Here is a 19,683-nt window from a genome sequence, read left to right on the forward strand (position 1 = left end):
CATCACACTCCAATCTGTTGATTGAAGACTTTTGAAAGAAACACTGTAGTGGAGTGCTGCTGTTTGAGTTGATTGTTTTTTACCCCCCCCCCCCCCCCCCCCCAAAAAAAAAAAATGTCTGTACTTCTCAGTCTAGCCAAGGTTAGAGAGATACAAATACTAGCAGATACTAGCAAAACAGACATAGAGTATTGAATATATTCTGAGTGTATGTTTTGTACCTTTCAAAAAAAGATTGTACCATTTCGAAACACTTTACTGGACAATGTGAAATAAAACTTGAAGGGCCAATTGCAACAACACGAGCATATTGGAGGCTAAATTGAGATAACAGGTGTACCAATTTCAGAACACTGGCGGTTTAAATGTCTCCTACCTGCAACAAAGGTGAGGAGTCGAGATTAGTCATACTGACACAACACGTGTTTGCTTAATACGATGTCTACAAAGCTGTCAGAGTAGAACTAGTTTGCCTTGGTACAAAGAAACTGGGTAATGTGCTGCATGTGTGTGTGTGGGTGTGTGTGTGTGTGTGGGTGTGTGTGTGTGTGTGTGGGGGGGGGGGGGTTCAGAGAAAGGCTATGGACACTTTCCTTTCCTATTATCTGATATTATTGAGACAGTTGGAAATTAACAAGCTAACAGACAAGAGGGGCAGCATGTGGGAAATTCACTTCAATCAACTTGTGCAGGGATAAGGATTAGATGTGGAAAAGTAAACACTGAGCAGTGCTGAGCAGGTGCATTCAATTAAAGCCGGTTAAACCCAGGATACTGTACTTGTTCCTTGCAATTGAGTACAAACCTAAACTTTACAGAAAACAAAGCCTGGGTAATAAACTCTGAAGGTTTCACCGAATCTCAGACATTGCAAAAGGGCTGTACGGTGTACTGCAGTGAAAATGTTTTCCTTGTCACAATTGATTATTTTTATGAATGGTCAGATTTTGGTGGGCTCCTCCTCAAAAGCCTGCTCTTATTGAACAAATCCAATGTCTGCTGTCACAAAGCCTTGTGTCATAGTGATATGATTGTATTCAAAGTCTAACTCTGAATAATGATCTAAGGGCAATGTAGTCTAAGTCAATCCAATCATCATTCTAAACCTGCATTGTGACAACAATAAAAAAAATACTGTTAATAATGGAAATTAAATGTGTTCTTAATTTTTTTTCATCATTGTCTAAGCATTTGCATTTTTAAGGCACAGGAACAACAATTATTTTCTGCAATGCGAGTTTGATTTAATTTCAGTTCCATCTTCATACTGTGATCATGCCTTAGTCAAATGCAGTTCAAACATAGTAGAAGTGAATGCCATACATGATTCTGTGTTAGGGGCTTTTCAAAATGTGGCATAATATTTTCTGTCGTAAAATATTTTCATACAAAATATTTGCTTACAAGTTATTTGATTTGCATCTACTAGGTAGGGCTTATAAAGGCTGTATATGAAGATCTATGTAGACATGGTTTAATATGTGACTGAAATATAAATGCCTATCTCCACACTGTCAGCGAAATGGGTAATTCTTAATTATGATAGCCCTACTAAGGACCCTTACATTAAGTCTATAATTCCTTCATCAGTGTAACATTCATGCAACATTAGTATTTGCTGATTTTAACATTTATGAATGCTTACTTAGTGATTATGCAGGCATTATGAATCATTATAAAAAATCCTCTTGAGAGTTGATGATGTAAAAAGGAAACTGGAGCAGCATTTTACACCAACGTCATCAAAGCCTAATTGTTACATTAGATATACTCTATGGCAATCTGTGAGGCCATACAGTACCGGGGTAAATGTATGTGAGTCATGCAGTCATGCTTTGCAGTGAAGATACCTTGAAAAGGGGATAATTTGGATGACCGTGTCACAGAGCCAATGTTGTTAATATTTCCTCAACATTCCACATTTACAATATATCAATATCTCAAGGACATAGTGAAACAGCTAAATAATGCAACCTCCTCTACATGCAAATAATAGAGCTTATAGTTCGCTGAACTTACTTCCGGTTCAAGCCGAAAATCAGACTACATTTTGACAAAACCACTTAGTCTTAGCATTGTTAGTGCAAATGACAGTTACTTCAGAGGTCCACAATACTGTAACTGTAAAGAATAGTGACACAGTCAACAAAGCTTCTGGGCTATGGAGATTGAACACAGAACTGCTAAGACATATGGTGGTGGTTGAAATCTCAAAAAGCATTTGGAATTTTCTTTCATAGACAAAGTTGGTCTTGAATAAGACAGGGCTCTCTGCACAACTAAATCAAAGATTGATTCAAACAAAGGCGGTCCTGAGCTCTAAATCATAACCACAGCATCAATGACATTTGATCATCAATGACAGTCAGGTCTAAAACACAACATACAGTCACTTTTTCTGTGAACCACCGGTATATTATGCATTAAGTATGTATTCATAAGGCATTTGTGCAATGAAATTCACATGTCATAAAGAGCCAAGAGTTGTACTTAATGCTTACAGCAAGTTCTAACAACAAATACATACACGTACTTCCTGTTATTGTAAAAGCTTTGTGCATGCTTATCAAATTTGAGTGTACTTATTTTGCCCTTTGGAACCTGTTAATGATTTGACTAGAATACATGTATATTTTTCTCTTAATAGTTTTAGTCATCCCAATAACAAACATTCCCTACTATTTCTGTCAGCACTGCATTTGTCTTAACAGTTCACATGTGTTAACAGTTCAACGTATGCAATCAGAATGCTTCCATGCGCGTCAGCTGACGCCTGCAGGTCAGAGCACATGTTGAATGTGAAAATGTATCGCATTATTTTTGTCTTTATCTTACCGCAATCATCAACATACACTTCTCGCATAAGAAGTGCCATGTCATTTTAGGAATTATGACATCGTGAGTGTGGGGGTTATTAACATTATTAAAATGTTTTGGGGATCCTATTTCATCTTTCTGTTTAACCACAAATTTCAAAACAGAAAAGTAAGGGACAACATCAGTAGGCTAGTGCACAAAGCATGACATTTGTGAAATTAGAATATATTTGCTGTAGTCTGGTATTTCCGAAAGACAGAGACAATTTTTCACAGAGACAATTTTGCTAAGAAGATCAAGACAATAAATGATGGTGACACCACTGAATGTTTTAGAATATCATGATAACGAGTGTGTACTGGATGTGGTTTATATTCTTCAATAATAAAACAGGCATATCTTTCCTTAAACCTACTGCTGTCACAGCAAGAATGCTCATTCAAAATGCACATTTACAAGTGATTTCTGGAGTACATTGCAATTGAGTTCAAGGTAAAACATATGTTTATAGCTCTCCTTCATTAAAGCTACTTAACCAATAATATCGATATTGTATTGAGAAAATATAGACTTTCCATATCTGTGCCCACCACTACATATTAGCCTCGACACATTTTCGTCAAAATGTTATAAAGAATATATTAATTATAGTTTTCATCATCTGAAAAAACTGGTTCTTGATGACTATTGTCGTAATAGTTAATTAACTCTGGGTCCTCGGCACTATACATACATTCATAATACATCATACAATGCTGGGTTGCAGTGTTAACATACATACAAAAAGCAAAATATGGTTTCATCCCTTCATCATGGATACTCCGAGAACCACTGATAAAGATTTGCGGCTCTATTTTCAGCCGGCGCAAAACAGATGCAGGCCCAAACGCAGGCGTATTGGCAATTTATGTCAGCGGTAACAGATGCACTGAAAAATGATGGCCTTGAAAATAGCAATAATATTTTAGACACACCCCTTAGTGCCCCCGCCAGCGCCTGCGTTTGTGCTGACTGTTTTTTACGCAGTTAAAATATAGCCCAGAGCGTGTCCATGTGGGAACTGTAACTCCATGGATGAACGAACCCAACACTGAGGGGTACAGCTGATGTGCATGAGTAGACTAGTGGAGGCGTGTGTGTGTGTGTGTGTGTGTGTGTGTGTGTGTGTGTGTGTGTGTGTGTGTGTGTGTGTGTGTGTGTGTGTGTGTGTGTGTGTGTGTGTGTGTGTGTGTGTGTCTGTGTCTGTGTCTGTGTCTGTGTCTGTGTCTGTCACAGGAACGATTCCATTTGTTTGTAATGCCACTTTGGTGCCAATCCCTATGCAGGCCATTCTCACATACTCTAACCCAATGTCTCCATGGTGACTGACAATCATGGCACATAGGGCTAAAACCACCAGGTCCTCTTTAAGAGGATAATCATGGTGCTTCATCACCGATTGCATACACAGGCATTGGTGAGGCATCTATGTATCAATGGTCCTCGGCTGAGGTACTGTTCACCAACGCCCAGCGTCTTCCGCTGACGTCACAGACTCAACGAGCCATCCACCCTCCTTTTATGAAAATATGTCCTCTTTGTCTGAGTCTGGCGAAGTGGGCCGTGAGATCTCAAACAGGGGCTTGGGGGAGCTAGAACCAGATTTCCTGGCCTTGAGCAGCTGGAGCGCCTCCGCCAGCTGAGCCTCTACACCAGCCATGCGAGTATTCAGGGCCTTCAGGTCCTCCTTCAGCTCCAGCTTTAGTTCTAGGAGCGAGGCCTGGAGCGTCTGCTCAGGAATGGGGTAGAAGGCATGCTTGGCCACAGGCTGTACAGGGCTCCGGTCCTGCGGTGTGGTGCGGGTGTTGTTGTCACCCATGTTGTCCAGTCGCAGGTCACTCTTGGTGATGCCGCTGTCACACGAGTCGGTCTTCTTCAATGTGGTCTGTGACTCAAGGGCCTTGGTCCTCTCAGGCAGGATTTCCATAGACTCAGCCTTGGACACCGTGTTCCAGTTGTCGGTCTTGGCCATGGACTCCTTGAAGCGGCCCCAGCCTTTGACCTTGGTGGGCTCGGACACTCTGCATCCCGCGAAGGCTGTGGGGGATGGGGCTTGGAGCTTTGCCTTGTCTGAGTGGCCGGAGGCGGTTGCCGAATAGGAGGAGACAGAGACAGAGGGAATGGGTGTGGCTGGGCTTTCTGTTACCGTGACAATACTGGTAGTGGCGATGACATCCTGGATGGGAATGGGCTCCACGTACACAGAGCCTCTCTCCATGTCGTTCTCTGCCAGGTCTGGCTTCCCGGTCGTCATGCGGGCCTCCTTCTGCTGCCTAAAGCGCTGGAAGAGCCGACGCACTGGGTGATCCAGGGGGAGGTTGAGGGGTGCTTCATTTTTCCGCCTGAGGCGCTCCTCTTCCTCCCGTTTCACATCACTAATCTTTCGGAAAACAATCTGCAGAGAGACAAAAGACCCTTGATTAACAAAAACAAATCATCAATTCATTGACACAGTGAACATATTATCAATGGGTTTGTTCCCAATACACACAACTACATCTGATCACTATCACAGGGAGTACATAACAATAGTACAGTAGAAATTTTGTTGAATTCAATATTTTTTGTTGGATTTCTCATCAAGACTAATATTAACTTTACCATGAACTCAATACTATGATATTAACTGTACTGTATTCGCTGTTACCACTCATTATTTTTCAAATTCCATTTAGATGGAGAGGCATTTTAGGAACAATGAACAAAAGAAGAAAACCATGAAATATTTAGCTGGCTTTAGTCATGATTCAGTAACCGCCCAACTGCCTGACTTTTCATTTCAAACATCTGAAATGAATTCATTGTTTATTCATTTCTGATTATTCATATTTTATGCCAAAAGACATTTGATTTAAATATTCTATGAGAAACGTCTGTATTATTATGGACCACACCAAACACACAGTAGAAAGTGGGGTTTAGGGAAGAAATCGAAATGGCCATGGTTGTCTCTGAGCACATTTCTTCAAGTCAAAACATCATGATCATACTGCCCTACAAATGCTCATGAATACCTTAATAATGACCCGGATACGGCAATACATAATACAAATATGGGAGTGTAATGTAATTTATCTTTGGCACTTGAACTGAAAATCATTAAAAACGTTCTCTATTCCTTTTTGTAAATGTCATGATATTTCATAAAACGACAGCAGACGACAGTGGAAAACTAAGCTTTGCATCAAGTCCAGCTGTTTTGACAGATGAGTTTCCCAGACAGGTGAGTCTGCCAGAGGAGGCATTCCACATTCCATTCCATGCATTACAATGAGCCCTTTCTCCGATTTCTACCTCCACCTGCCTCCCCTGGTCTTGGCCTAGCCTAGGCAATACGTGGATAGAGGGATGAGTATAGAAAACCCCTGACTGTCCTCATTACTAATTAAAGCCCATCCTTGTGAAAACACAGCAAAAAGACACTTTTTGCTGAGTCCTTCAAAGGAACTCATGAAATTTAGATGTCTTCTCTAGTGACTTTTTAGTAAAGGAGGCCCCATTATACAAGCCTATTCTCTGTGCAAACCAGCATTTTTGGTTGCAAACATTAGGGAAGAAGCTAAACATCTGACAATGAAAAAGAACCTGGTCCCTAGGTAGAGGTGTAAGGAGGTCTGACTAGGTACTGTGGTAGTCTGAGTAAGAGGAATAAAGTCTGACACAATTTGACTTGTGTTACCATTAAATCAATGAATATTAATGATATTCAACATTTTCTAGCCTCCATTAGAATTAGGCCACAGAGACATTGCATCCTGACCGACATTCTATTATTGTCATGTCCCCCCCCCACACCTCTGCATGCTCAGACTGGTTTATTAAGTGTGTTATTATGCAACTGTGACTGGGCGAAGTAAACTGACCTGTATTGGGAAATTACATAGGAGACAGTTCTGATTTTATGTTTGTATTTGATCTGCAGCTTGAGTAAAGGAAATCACCAAAAAATACAAGCCTGATGCTAGGTAACATAAAATTGCCACATAAGGTAAATATGTTTAAAACCACAATGTGTGTCAGTCCTTGCATCTTGCACCTTGCAGTGCTGTCTGTTAATTTGGGAGGGCTTATATTTCTCCAGCCAGCTGTATACCAAAGCAAATGGCAAGCTGCCATTTTGATGTAAAACAATCCCAGACTGTGGCTTTAAATTTGACTTATCAGAGATAAAGAGAAGGGGAAACAAATATTGTGCATCATCCTGCTCACTTTAAGCCCACAACATGTTTCATCTGTTACACCAACACTGCAGATGCATTTTATTCCTGGCAATTATCTATCATTATCATCAACTTCAGTACATGCAGTTCCACTTACAGTAGCAGGATAGACTTCAGGCATTCTAATCTAATCAACATGAACACTGCTACAACAACACAGTCATTTACTTGTATGCAGGTGACCCTCATAATCACACTCTAATTGGACACTTGGTTGTCGGCTGGAGCACTGAGAAAACATTTTAGAACCACTTGTCATCTCTTAGGCTGATGTCTGCTCCCTTTGATGCAGTTTCAAACCTGCAACCACACTTAACATGCATGCCACAGATTATTTGATTATTGAGTGATACAGTATGTATGTGTTTCCTTGTGTATTATTTATAGTGCGTAATCTGTTTTTATTTACAAACAAATTCCTATGAGCTGCTACAGTAGTTAACTTGGATTGCTCATGCTGCACCAGTCTGATTATTGTCATTGAGAAAAGCATGCCTGTTTTGGTTGAATTGCTTCAATGCATGGAGAACTGTCTGATGATGCAAAATTATGGCTTGTGTCAGTAAACTCTGTGTTTCAGTGAAAATACCAGACTATTTCCCCCTACAGGCATTAAATTGTAGGTAGGAGATCAGCTGCATGGTTTTGGGTACTCTGAAGGTAAGCAGGAGAAAAAAGCACTGTTTAGGTGAAAACCCGAAAGAAAGTTTAGAAGAAGTGAAAGTTAAATAAATAAATACATTATTTAATTTTGAAAATTGCAATAGAGTACTCTACATTGTTATGAAATTTGTAACTGTTTCATAATTCTCAATAATGCTACCATATTTCATTTTATGAAACCTAACATAACACATTTTATTTCCGAAAGGCTTTTTTTTATAAAACCACTTTTAATTATCCCTATGACACTTTTCCACAGGACGTATTTGCAAATGGCATTTCCCAACAAAGCCATTTTCACTGTCTCTTTTCCTTATGACAAGGGACATGTCAATCAAAGCAAGTGGCCAAGGTCAAATGTGTCATTGGTTCAATGATGTGGTGAGGCAGAAGTAGTGGAAGACATATGTGCTAGTATGGTAGTGACAATCCTTTCACTGTCAAAACTATTTTTGAACATCATTCATAATAAAATACAAATTCTAAAAATGTTAGAGTGCCTTTTCTTACAATAATATAAAAACACGTGGAAATCAGTCAGACATGGAAAACAGTCTCTGTATTTTGGGAGAACATTTAATATTAGCTGGAAATAGCTGGAAAACAACTCTAATTAACTGTGGACCTGGACATCAGTTCACTGCCATGACAATTTATCAAGCGTAACAATTAACTCCCCTTTAATGAAACGCCTGTCACAATTGAGGGAGATTATAGGCCTCTGTACAGTATGATACTGGCAACAAGCAAATTAGGCTCCAACTACAACATCTACATAGAATTTGGCATGCTGTAAAGCATATACATTTCAAAAATGGATTTCTTACACACGTTGACAAACTTTTTTGCTTACATTCTGATGCTACAGAAAAAACTGCCATACATTTGTAAAAAGTATAAACATTTATTTGACAGGCATAACTTGTGTGCAATTCTAATAATACAGACATATGTGTACTGCAGAAATCTAGATTAGCAAATGAGCCACTGGGTAGAAGTTTTTCTTCCACTGACAGTCCAACTTTCCAAGTTATTCTCCAACAAATGTTTTTCTCAGATCTTAAATCCAAAGACAACCTTGCAAGCATTTAGTGGCAATCTCTCTCAAAGGATGAACTACAGGACGTTATGGTCAGAATACAAGATGATATCAAACCAAATAGAATGAGCAAATTGTTGATAATGTGATTACTGATTATGTTGATTGCAATTGACCCTTGAAGCCCCACTCGATGTAAACAAGATGTAAACAACGGAGCACAGTCATTTTACACATTTACACTAAATATTTTTTTGACAGTGGCTTTAATTGTCATCATTAAATCAGCACAGACGTTTGTGCCCACCTCAGCACAAAAAAAAAGACATTGATTTACTGGAAGTGACAATTAATTAGACCTTGTGGATGAAATATACAGTATACAGTAGAGTAATAATGGTACCCTTATAGTACATTCTGCACAGAGACAGCCATGAAGATTATGTTCAACATGCAATATTGCTTTTGATTAGACGAAAAATAACTCTTCCACTTCACCAATCATGCAATATCAACAGACATGCAGATCTTCAGCCTGCTGATTTAGTATTAGGCCACACAAACTTGATTAATTGTTTAACGCTTACTGCTTAAGGCAAGCCGTTGGCGCGACTAGCAGCACAGCAGGTGAAACGTGAAAGACGACAACACACCAAGGGAGATAATTTAAAGTTAGGAATCTCTGAGTTAGTTCAGATTTGTACTGTATATAAGACAAGACCTGATTAACAAAACAAAAACTCCAGATTTCATATTTTGTAGCTCAACTAGCTTCCAGCTGTGTTTAGTGCTGTTCAAAGCAAGACAGGCACACTGGCTGGCTGGGGTCTGGGTTAGGGTTAGGGTGAGGCCTTAAAGGTGCAGTGTTGTATTTTAAAAAGTTATTGCAAGTTATTTCATCATTAAGCTACAGTTGAATATCCTTAATAGGATTCAGGTCAAACATGGCCGATGTTTAAATAGCAGCATTTTCATTAAAGCCACAGTCTGTCATTTTCTCAGTCATTTTAAATAATGTATACTGTATAGGCCTTGCCCTGGATTTGGATAAATATGACTTATAAATAGCATAATGAGGTAATTACAACTGTCTCACCTTTTCCGAACCAAAACACCAATGACTTAAGCTAAGAACTCGCGTGGGGACGCCAAATAAATTAATGTTAATGTATTTAATAATCAAACTGAAATGTAGCATAATATGTCTCATACTTTTCTTGGTTATCCATCTAAGATGTACACAATGTACACTTGATACACTTTGATACTGTTTTCATGGTTTATTATTTTTCACCCATTTGCCTAATTTTTCAAGTTTGCATGGCCTTAGTTTTACCATACCAAAATGACCATGAATCAAAACATTTCTGGATACACCTCCTCCTCTTATATTTGGTCATAATGCGTACAATTATGAAATATTCCACCCCTCTAGAGCCGCCTAAGCCCTCTGCAACCCCCCGAGCCAAAATATGATGTCACAAACATCAAAGAGTTGTGCCAGGGAATCTATTATTTAGTCTGGTTTTGAATTGCCAGCTTTGTGCTTCACATACCCATATGAGCCTAATTTAGGTTGGGCCATTCATTTGATTTATATGACACATGCATTGTGCTCAAAGAATGGTGTTCCAAGAGCATTACTGTACAGATCATATTAAAACATGATTTCAAGGCCTTTCATCATTTGTTTACAAAGTCTCCTATGACCAAAACAATGTAAACAATGGAGTTATCGGCTTTGGTTATGATGAGGTAATACAGTTGTTATTCTCTCATTATCCCTCCGCTGCATGTCGCAGCAAACAACTCCCCTGCTTGTGACAATATTGACAAAAAAAAATCATGGCTTGTCTGGCATTGTTGCTTAATTTGGTCCCCCAGTGCCTTCATCAGCTTTAAATCCTAGAATTCTTATGAAGCCACAGGGTGTATGCAATTTGTATTATGCAATTGGGAGTAATGGAATAAATGATTCCTGTAAATAGCCAATATTGTCAAATGGCGATCTCAACAATGCTGGAGGTAGTTACTATATTGTGCCATTGCTAGTATATGCTTCGTTTTGTTGTTGCTTTTTGCTTTGTTTGTTTGTCTGCTTTATTTCAGATTTTGTCACTTTCCATGTTGTGCCCAGAGAATGTCAGAACCCTGTCTGTGTGCGAAATTGTGCTAAAACTATAACAGGGTTGCATCCATGCATGCATGTGATCGAGAGAGAACCTGTTTGTTCATACTGTATGTTTTCAGATGTCTTTGTGCTCAGTAAATGCCAGGACTGAGGAAAGTCCCATGGCTCTGTCTGAAAGTTCAAATCCTGCCTGTGGCTCAAGTGTTTCGCCCTCATGGGGCTGTTATGCTAACATAGACTAATCTTGTCACATGAAGCAGGCAAGCACTCAAGCTACTGTAACAAAGACCAATTAAATCCCATACATACAGTGCTGTGTAAGTGATGGGACAGTGAAGCATGTTTTCTTCTTCTGGCTCTATACTTATGGATTTTACATTTTAAAAAAAGGTTGGAAAGTTTGGATTTGAAATCAAACAGTTACTATGAGGTTAAAGTAGAGATAATCAGCTTGTATTTGATGGTATTTGTGTACATATTGGTTCCACCGTTTATTAATGACAACACTTTTTATACATAGTCTCCCTATTTCAGGGCAACAAAAGTAATGGGTCAATTGGCTTGACAGGGTTTTCTGGTCAAGAAAGGTGTGTTCCGTCACATCATTTGTGCAGACATAAGAAAGCTGTCAATGTCTAAGATTGATTCTAGGCTTTACGTTTGCCTTTGGAGTCGGCTATTGATGTCTGTCAACATGAGGTCCAAAGAGGTGTCAATGAAAGTCAAGGAAGCCATTATTATCCGAAACACAGGCAAAACCTTAGGCTTGCTAAAATCAACCATTTGGAACATAATTAAAAAGAAAAGAAAAAAAGCACTGGTGAACTCAGCAATCGCAAACAGGCTGGTGGGCCAAGGAAGACTTTGATAGTGGATGACCGAAGAATGCTCATCACAATTAAGAAAACCCCCAAAACAACTGTGCCACAGATCAGGAACACTCTCCAGGAGGTAGGTGTGAATGTGTCATGAGATCACCATGCACAGAAGACTTCACCAGCCAAAACTACAGAGGTTTCACTGCAAGGTGCAAACCACTAGTTATCCTCAAAAACAATGGTCAGGTTACAGTTTTCTAAAAAGTACTTGCAAATCATGAAGAGGTCTGGAAAAAGGTCTTGTGGACAGATAAGACGAATATTATCATGTACCAGAGTGATTGCAAGAGGAAAGTTTGGAGAAAAAAGGATCTGCCCAAGATTAACAGCATACCAACTCATCTGTGTTATGGTTTGGGCATGTATAGCTGCCACTAGAACTGGCTAACTTGTCTTAATTGATTATGAAACTGCTGATGGCAGCAGCAGAATGTATTCTGAAGTGTACAGAAACAATTTGTCTGCTCGAGTACAAGCAAATGCCTCCAAATTCATTGGATGGCGCTTCATTATAAAGTAAGACTGACCCAAAACATACTGTCATAGCAACTAGGGAGTTTTTTCAGGGCCAAAAAGTGGAAAGTTACTAACTGGCCAATCTTCAGATTTAAATCCAATTAAACATGCATTTCATTTTGGGATTACAAGATTTTAGGCAAATAGACCTCAAACACACAACTGAAGATGGCTGCAGTTCAGGCCTGGCAAAGCATCTCCAGAGAAGATACCCAGTGTCTGGTGCAGTCAATGGTTCAAAGACTTCAGGAAGTTATTGCATGCAAAGGAACAAAATATGTGGGACAGATTATATTAATCTGTCCCATTATGTTATATGTTGCATTAAGATGACAATCTCTACATTAACCTCATAGTAATTGTTTGATTTCAAATCCAAACCTTTGGAGTATAGAGCCAAACGAACTGTATAATGTAACACTAGCAATGAAGACTGTTGAGATGATCCTCCCCAAAAATGTGATTCCTAATGCCTGTTGGTCAATGTTTCACCCACCCGAATTAGGAGGCCATATTCCTCACAAAGAGTAAAAGCCGGAAACCCAAAACAAGCACAATGCGTTTTTTAACCCCAACATGGTCGTTTTCACAGGGAAAAGCATATCATTATTCACTTCATCCATATTGTGGGAACAGATCATTTTCCCCAATTAATTTATTTTCTTTAATTGTCATTATAAATGTATTCACTGATACTGTACATATATATAAGGGTCATATGAAAGTAGACCTACTACTATTTGTAAAAATAGCACTGGAGTTGAAAAGTGGTATCTTTTTCATTGGGATAATTCAAACTCTATGAATCACAGTCGGATTCTTGTCTACACATACACAGTCAAACATCAGTGGGCAGCTGAAGAACAAGAAACAAATAAGCAATGAAAATCTCACAACAAGCACAAAAAAACACAACTCCAATTTTCCAAAAAAACAAGCCCAAAGTCGTTTATACCAAGGGGACATGGCAACTCTGACTCAAACCTGGAGTAAAGTATTTGTCATTATTTGATTTTAGCAAATCACATGATTGTGAGGTGTGGCACAGAATCAGAAACGTGTGAGGTGCAGGCACTGGGGTGAAGTGCTGTGGGAGATGATTGATGTCTATGTTTCAGGAGTTTGTATTGGGTAAATGAGGGCCAAGTTTGATGGGTTGGTCCACCAGACCTTCTGAGCGTATTAGGCGGAAGTGTCTATGTATGAGATTACCCTAAACCTAACCCAAACCCTGAACCTAACCATAAAAATTAACCCTAATAGAGTTGCAGTTGATAGTAAACCTTTCCTTAGCTACGCAAAATGGTGATCTGCGTGCTTGAGACACCAAAATACGCAGAAGTGTGCAGTCCAAAATGTGTTCCTGAAACTTAACATAGAGTATAAATTGGCCTTGAGGGTCTGTCCAAATAAAGTTAGTCCAAAATCAGTCATCCATCAGAGCTAAGATCTGACTCAGGAACAAACAAAGGTGGAATAGATAGGGGACAGGATTGTACAGTACCTTCAAATTACATCCATCACCCTAATCTCGTGGGATGTACTTTTCATTACTCAGGTTCATTCCTTTTCCTAGTGATTGGACCAAGATTGATGGTCAGAAATTATCCTCCTCTCCTCAGAATCGGGGGCCATTTTGATTCAGTTTCCCTCCCCAGACTGCTCCTGATTGTAATTGCTTCCTGACTTTCATTGAGGTTCTCAACAGCTTGCCTAGCCTGGATTGTGTTGTCAAACTCATATCTCCTCATTCTGCTTGTCTGTTTACCACGTCTGCTTTTTCACCCTAAAGGCCTCCACAAACGTCCATTTTATTACATTTCTGCAATTTTTTTATTTTAGAAGGTTGGTCTGGAAATGATTGCCTATGTGATTTGTACAGTCCCATTTAGAGGGGCAAATCCTATTAAACCAGTACTTCAGTATTAACACATTAGCAACACATTATTTGACCTGTGGTCAAATAAAAATGGCATAAAAATGGTTTTGTAATAGAGATTGGTATTGTGGAAATGCCAGGCAGACTTGCAGTTAGAATACATTCTGTAACCAGGCCAGTCACTTATATGTGCGCCTGTACATGATAGTAGTTCCCTGCGTGCATGCACACATCAGGCAATAGCAACCAGCAAAGGGCTATAAAAAATCTTGATTTGCTGGGTTGGGGGTGGAGGGTGTATAACCAAGACTTTCAATCCGAACATCGTGGGTTATTTTTTGACAAAGGTGCTTTTAGAGTTTTTGATTTCACAATACAGCAACGTGCAGATAAGCATGTTATGGTGGCCTTGTACTGTCATTTCTACATGCACATTTGAAACTGACGTCAAGTTGCTGCAAACAGTAGCCCAGCAATTGTCGTTGTCTTTAATGTTTAATTAAAACAATAAACTAACTCAAGTTAGAAGATTGAAAACGACTGTCTCGTCTCAGTTCCTACTCTTATCTGTATAAACTGGTATTATGTTGAATGCAAAATACTCTCATTGATTGTTAATGTGTGCTTCATCAGTCAGCCTGAATGGCTTGCTATAAGACATTTTAATCCATTAAATTCTGACTGTTTAAAAGGAAAATTGTCAGACATTTTCAACTGATTTTATTACATTACATAAGGGTGAAGGTTATTCTCTGATGAAGTCTGTCTTTGACTATCCAAGATTACTACCTGCAGCCACTTACGTAAATACAGTACTGTATGCATTAGAGTCTCAAAAAGGTCTTATAGAACGAAAGACTAGATTATGAGCAATTTGTTTAGTAGTCATGAAATATGAGTACAGAAGGATAGGTCCATTGCACTTATAAGGCATTACATGTGTGTGCATCATAGACAGTTTTTACTGTTATTTTCAAAATAATTATGAACACTTCTTGAAATGTGTATCTCTTAGTAACCTTTACAAATATTGCCACTGTATTTGGGTCTTTTATTGACAAAATGTTTTGTTGAAAAATGCATCTGAAATGTTTCCAACTCTATTGAACAACATTTGAGGAATAGGGGAGCTTCTAAATATGATATAATATAATATCATATTTTAGTATGTTTTAGTATGTTGAGTTTGTGTCATGTTAACTGTGTGATTCATTCCTTTGAAATGATATACTGTACTCATCAGAATTTCCAAATTTATTAGCATTTGAACTTGGGCACATCCGTCCAGACATAAATATTTAGCTTGCAACTGAAGAGGTAAATGCAATGTTTGGTATTGCTTCTCTTGGGATGACAAAATAACCTTTGGTTTCTTTGTTTAGAGGGTGTACAGGGGTATTAAGAAAGCAGTGAAGTCTTTCTCTGAGGTTTAGCACATTGACAGTGACCAAGACCCAGGTTTAATTATATGTTTCTACTTTCTACTTCAGGGTACTTGTGTTCTCCCATGACAATTTGCCAAAGCAATGCTGCCCACACAATTGACGCCCACACATTTAATTTGAGACGTCCAAACAGCCTTCATTTGAGATTTTGCATGGCTATCATCATGTGGGCGCAGATGACTTGGGGGAGAAAAGTGACTTAAAAGTGACTTAAACAGTCATATAAGTAGCTAGGGTACCCTATGATATTGTATTTGAAAAACAAAAAGATATTCAAAGCCAATTCTGTCACAAAAAAGCTTGCTGGATGGAGCTGTATTTCAAAAGGTGAGGGAATGGGCACTGTACACATTTTACACTGAGCCACGAACATTTTTAAACTTATTGTGACCTCCAAAAAAGGTTGTGATTGATAGGTAAGGCTACAGAATCATTGATTGAAATTGGCCACATGGCCTTCAAACAATGTTGAAGGGGAGATATAATTCAACATAATGTATGCAGCAAATCTGATGGTTCAATAAACCATTATAAATTAATTGATCTGCAACATCCACAGTGAAGATGTATTATATTTAAACAGAAACTCAGCACTTCTGTAATCAATGAGGTGAAATGCGTGTGGGGCAGAAATAGAGTACAGTAAATTGCATGACTCACACTCTTATTCAATATCCAAGTACTTCATTTATAACTTATGGTTTTTCTCAACCTATTTGGTAAATGTTTGGTTACATAGTTCCATGCTCTCAAAATAGCTAACATAACTTTCACAGCTCTGTGAACTCTACATTTTTCACTGCATAACTGTTAAGTGTGTTCTCATTGTTTTCAAACAAATTACAAAACCCCAATAACACATTTTTAGAAAAGACTTTCACATCCATAACAAGCATGAACCAAAATAGCGTCAACCGGCTTTTTTGAGAGTTGCAAACCTGCATAATGTGTGACAGCAGCTTTTGCCAGAAACATCATAAGTTCAAAGTCATGTTCAACAAAGTAAGTACTGGTGCCTTGGGTAAATTATAGGTAAGACAGAGGGACATGAGTCCCTTCATTCAGGATGAACGACACACAGCAAACTAAGTGCTGTTTTGAGGGACATCAGTTACAATAGGAGCTGATAGGGTGTTGTGTATGGTGTGCTGCAGCATGAGTCTTGTGAAGCCCAGCGCAACCCACCATGCCAACCAAACAGGGGCAAAAATACCTAGAAGACAGTTGAACATTGAGACAGAGCTCATGTCATTCAATACAAAACGCAGCAAAATGTTTTATCAACTGAAATCACCCCGATATAAAGTTGGCCAATCCTTGGCTAGCTTATTCCAAATGTATGCCTTCAATTGAGGCACGGGCATATTTGGAATTACCAATGACGGCAGCCTTGGGAGAGATTGCTCCTACCAACCCTGTCGGAAATAGGTGCCAATGAGCTAACAATGTCTTATTGCTGAGTCTACAAAACACAAACCATTGTTAAAATCACACAGTGATGTGGAAAATGGACAGACATGTTTATCTTCCTTAATCTGGTAATATTTGTTTCTCCACAATACTATGAGCCAGTCACAATTAGCCAGATTGCTCTGAGGGGTCGCTACTCATTGTTCATCCTGTCAATGACGCACAAGAGGTGTATGACAAGAGGCCCATGCCAGAGGCTCGTTGGACTTCCTCATCTCGAAGTAAGCACCATATGTTCATCATCCCCATCATCCCACCTCACCGGTTACACAATGGATGCTCAGTCAAACACGGCCATGAAAGATGATTTATGATCATCCTTTTCAATTGTAATTAATGACCCATCTGTTACAGTGTTGCATGGTCATGAGCTTGGAAAATAACTTATAAACAAATTTGTTTTTCAAATACAGTACAGATCTGTCATGCATTCGTATGTATACAGTGTGATAGTGCCATTGAATACATAGGCAATGAGGTGTTTTCAGTTTGAAAGTGTCCAGTAGGTTGTGCAGATGAGTGAGGGAAAAAAATAAAATAATGTCTTGCAACTTAAGGCTCTGAGGCAACAAATTGTGAAAATTGTGCAAAACTTTTTCAAGGCACTGTCTGTATTTGTATCTTCATTGAACTCTCACTTTATACTATTCTAGCAAAGGTAAACATCAGCCTCTACCAAAGTGATACCCTTTCTCATACCCCAGTAATACCCTTTCTAATACCCCAGTAATACCCTTTCTCATACCCCAGTAATACCCTTTCTAATACCCCAGTAATACCCTTTCTCATACCCCAGTAATACCCTTTCTAATACCCCAGTAATACCCTTTCTCATACCCCAGTAATACCCTTTCTCATTAGTTCCTGTCTTCAACCTCTCATTACCCAGAATACACCATTCTGTCGATGGTATGCACAGGAAACGGTCTGGTATAAGTAGACATTTTTCTGATACATTTGTATAGTCCTAGGTGAGATTGATGCTGTTCGGAGGGAGGAGGCCTGTCTCAATAAATCAATGGAGTTTAGTAAAGGACTATAAATCTGCCCTTCACCATTAAACACACTGCAGATGTAGGAGAGGGAAACTGTCACTTCAACTTGAGTCAGCTTCTACTCTAGTCTCCTCACCTTCACTCCTTTCTCATGTTCCTATTTTCTCCCGATGCATTTGTGTTTCCCTTTCCTGCCTCTTGATTGGCATTATCTCTGGCGTGTTATCCCATATCATAAATAAAATTGCTTTCTGAACTGCACTTTCAGACATGTTTTTGATTTACACAGAAGCGTGTCCTAGATGGAGTGAGGTACAGTATACAGTAGATTTCCAAAATTGGAAAAGGATGCACTCATTGGTGAAAATCAAACTGTTTGTTTTTGCTTTATTTCCAGTCAATTGTGTTTGTAGTTTGTCACATTGCCACAGGCAATAATTGGTTACTGATTGATTTGTTGAGGCCCTTGGTATAGTAGGATGTTTGCTGCAGGGATGGGCAGTGAACAGAATGGCAGTTCAGCAGAGTTGGCGCTGACACAGCAGGAATGGGCAGAGGGGGGTCAGGTCTGGGCTTGGGGGGTTGGTTCAGCTTGTCAGGGCAGTGATTTAAGTGCAGGTTTTATTGCACATGCAAACAGAATGGGACCCTGCCAATCCTAGTGTGTGAAGAGTGGCCAATAGCACAATACTGTTCATACTACTGTAGACCCAAGACCATTTGTTTAGCACAACAAGACGTTGTTGTTTGTGTGTGTGTGTGTGTGTGTGTGTGTGTGTGTGTGTGTGTGTGTGTGTGTGTGTGTGTGTGTGTCTCTCAGAGCACTCTATATAATCAATGGTGCTCTGCAGATGATCCCAGCATTCAAAGAATGAAAGAAAGAGTGAGAAAAGAGACAGAGGCTGATTGAAAATTAGAGTGCTGAGGCATAGATCAGATTACGTTTTCATATAGAAACAACCGACATTCTCCACTAGATGCATTTGACTGACTAATTACTATTGTCTGGTGAGCATGTTTTGCTTTTTAAAGCTGGCGTTTTTATTATGTTATCCATGTGTTTTGTATTTACCAAAGCTGGTGTGTCGAGTGTACTGCAGCAATGTGTGCCACCTGAACTGAACTACAGTTCAATTCCCCAAGCATTAGGTTGCTGCACTGCTACACTGCTGCACATTTGTTCAGCTTCCATTATCCAGTTTACTGCTTTGCTTGGATCATTTTGAGTGACACATGTATTCCCATTATAGAGTAGTTAATTCAAATTAAACAAGTAATTTGTTTTGACGTGTTTGCTCACATATATGTTACAATGAGATACATAATAAGCTGCTGTTCTCCCAGTTACTAAACTGGACAGGAAACACAATTCAATACCATATCAGTTACACCAGTAGCGGCAAGTATTCCCCTGATGCCCCACTTATAGTAGAGAAAGAGTGCTATCCTAGCTTTGTGGAAGCCTCAGGTGTAAACCAATACATCCTGGTTAAACATGCTATCATCAAAGCATGAGGCAAGCTCGAGACCTTGAAAGTTCAAAGCTCAGCCAATCTCTGAAAAAACAGCCTACGCCACTCTCTGAAATGGT

At 39.2% G+C, this 19,683-nt stretch overlaps 1 protein-coding gene across 2 annotated transcripts in view; it reads right to left on the minus strand.

Moving 5' to 3' along the window:
• Positions 1 to 4,375: 4,375 nt before the first annotated feature.
• The window catches only part of kcnh1a (potassium voltage-gated channel, subfamily H (eag-related), member 1a), a gene marked incomplete at both ends in the record, with an annotated part of 65,873 nt that continues 50,565 nt past the window's right edge, over positions 4,376 to 19,683 (minus strand). For both annotated transcript variants that reach the window (XM_083696224.1, XM_083696223.1), the window contains one exon: positions 4,376 to 5,251. In XM_083696224.1, coding sequence (XP_083552350.1) covers positions 4,376 to 5,251 — 876 coding nt within the window. The remainder of the gene's footprint in view (positions 5,252 to 19,683) is intronic.

This window comes from Argentina silus (genome assembly GCF_951799395.1).
Source record: "Argentina silus genome assembly, chromosome: X".
In the NCBI taxonomy this organism is placed as follows: Eukaryota; Metazoa; Chordata; class Actinopteri; order Argentiniformes; family Argentinidae; genus Argentina; species Argentina silus.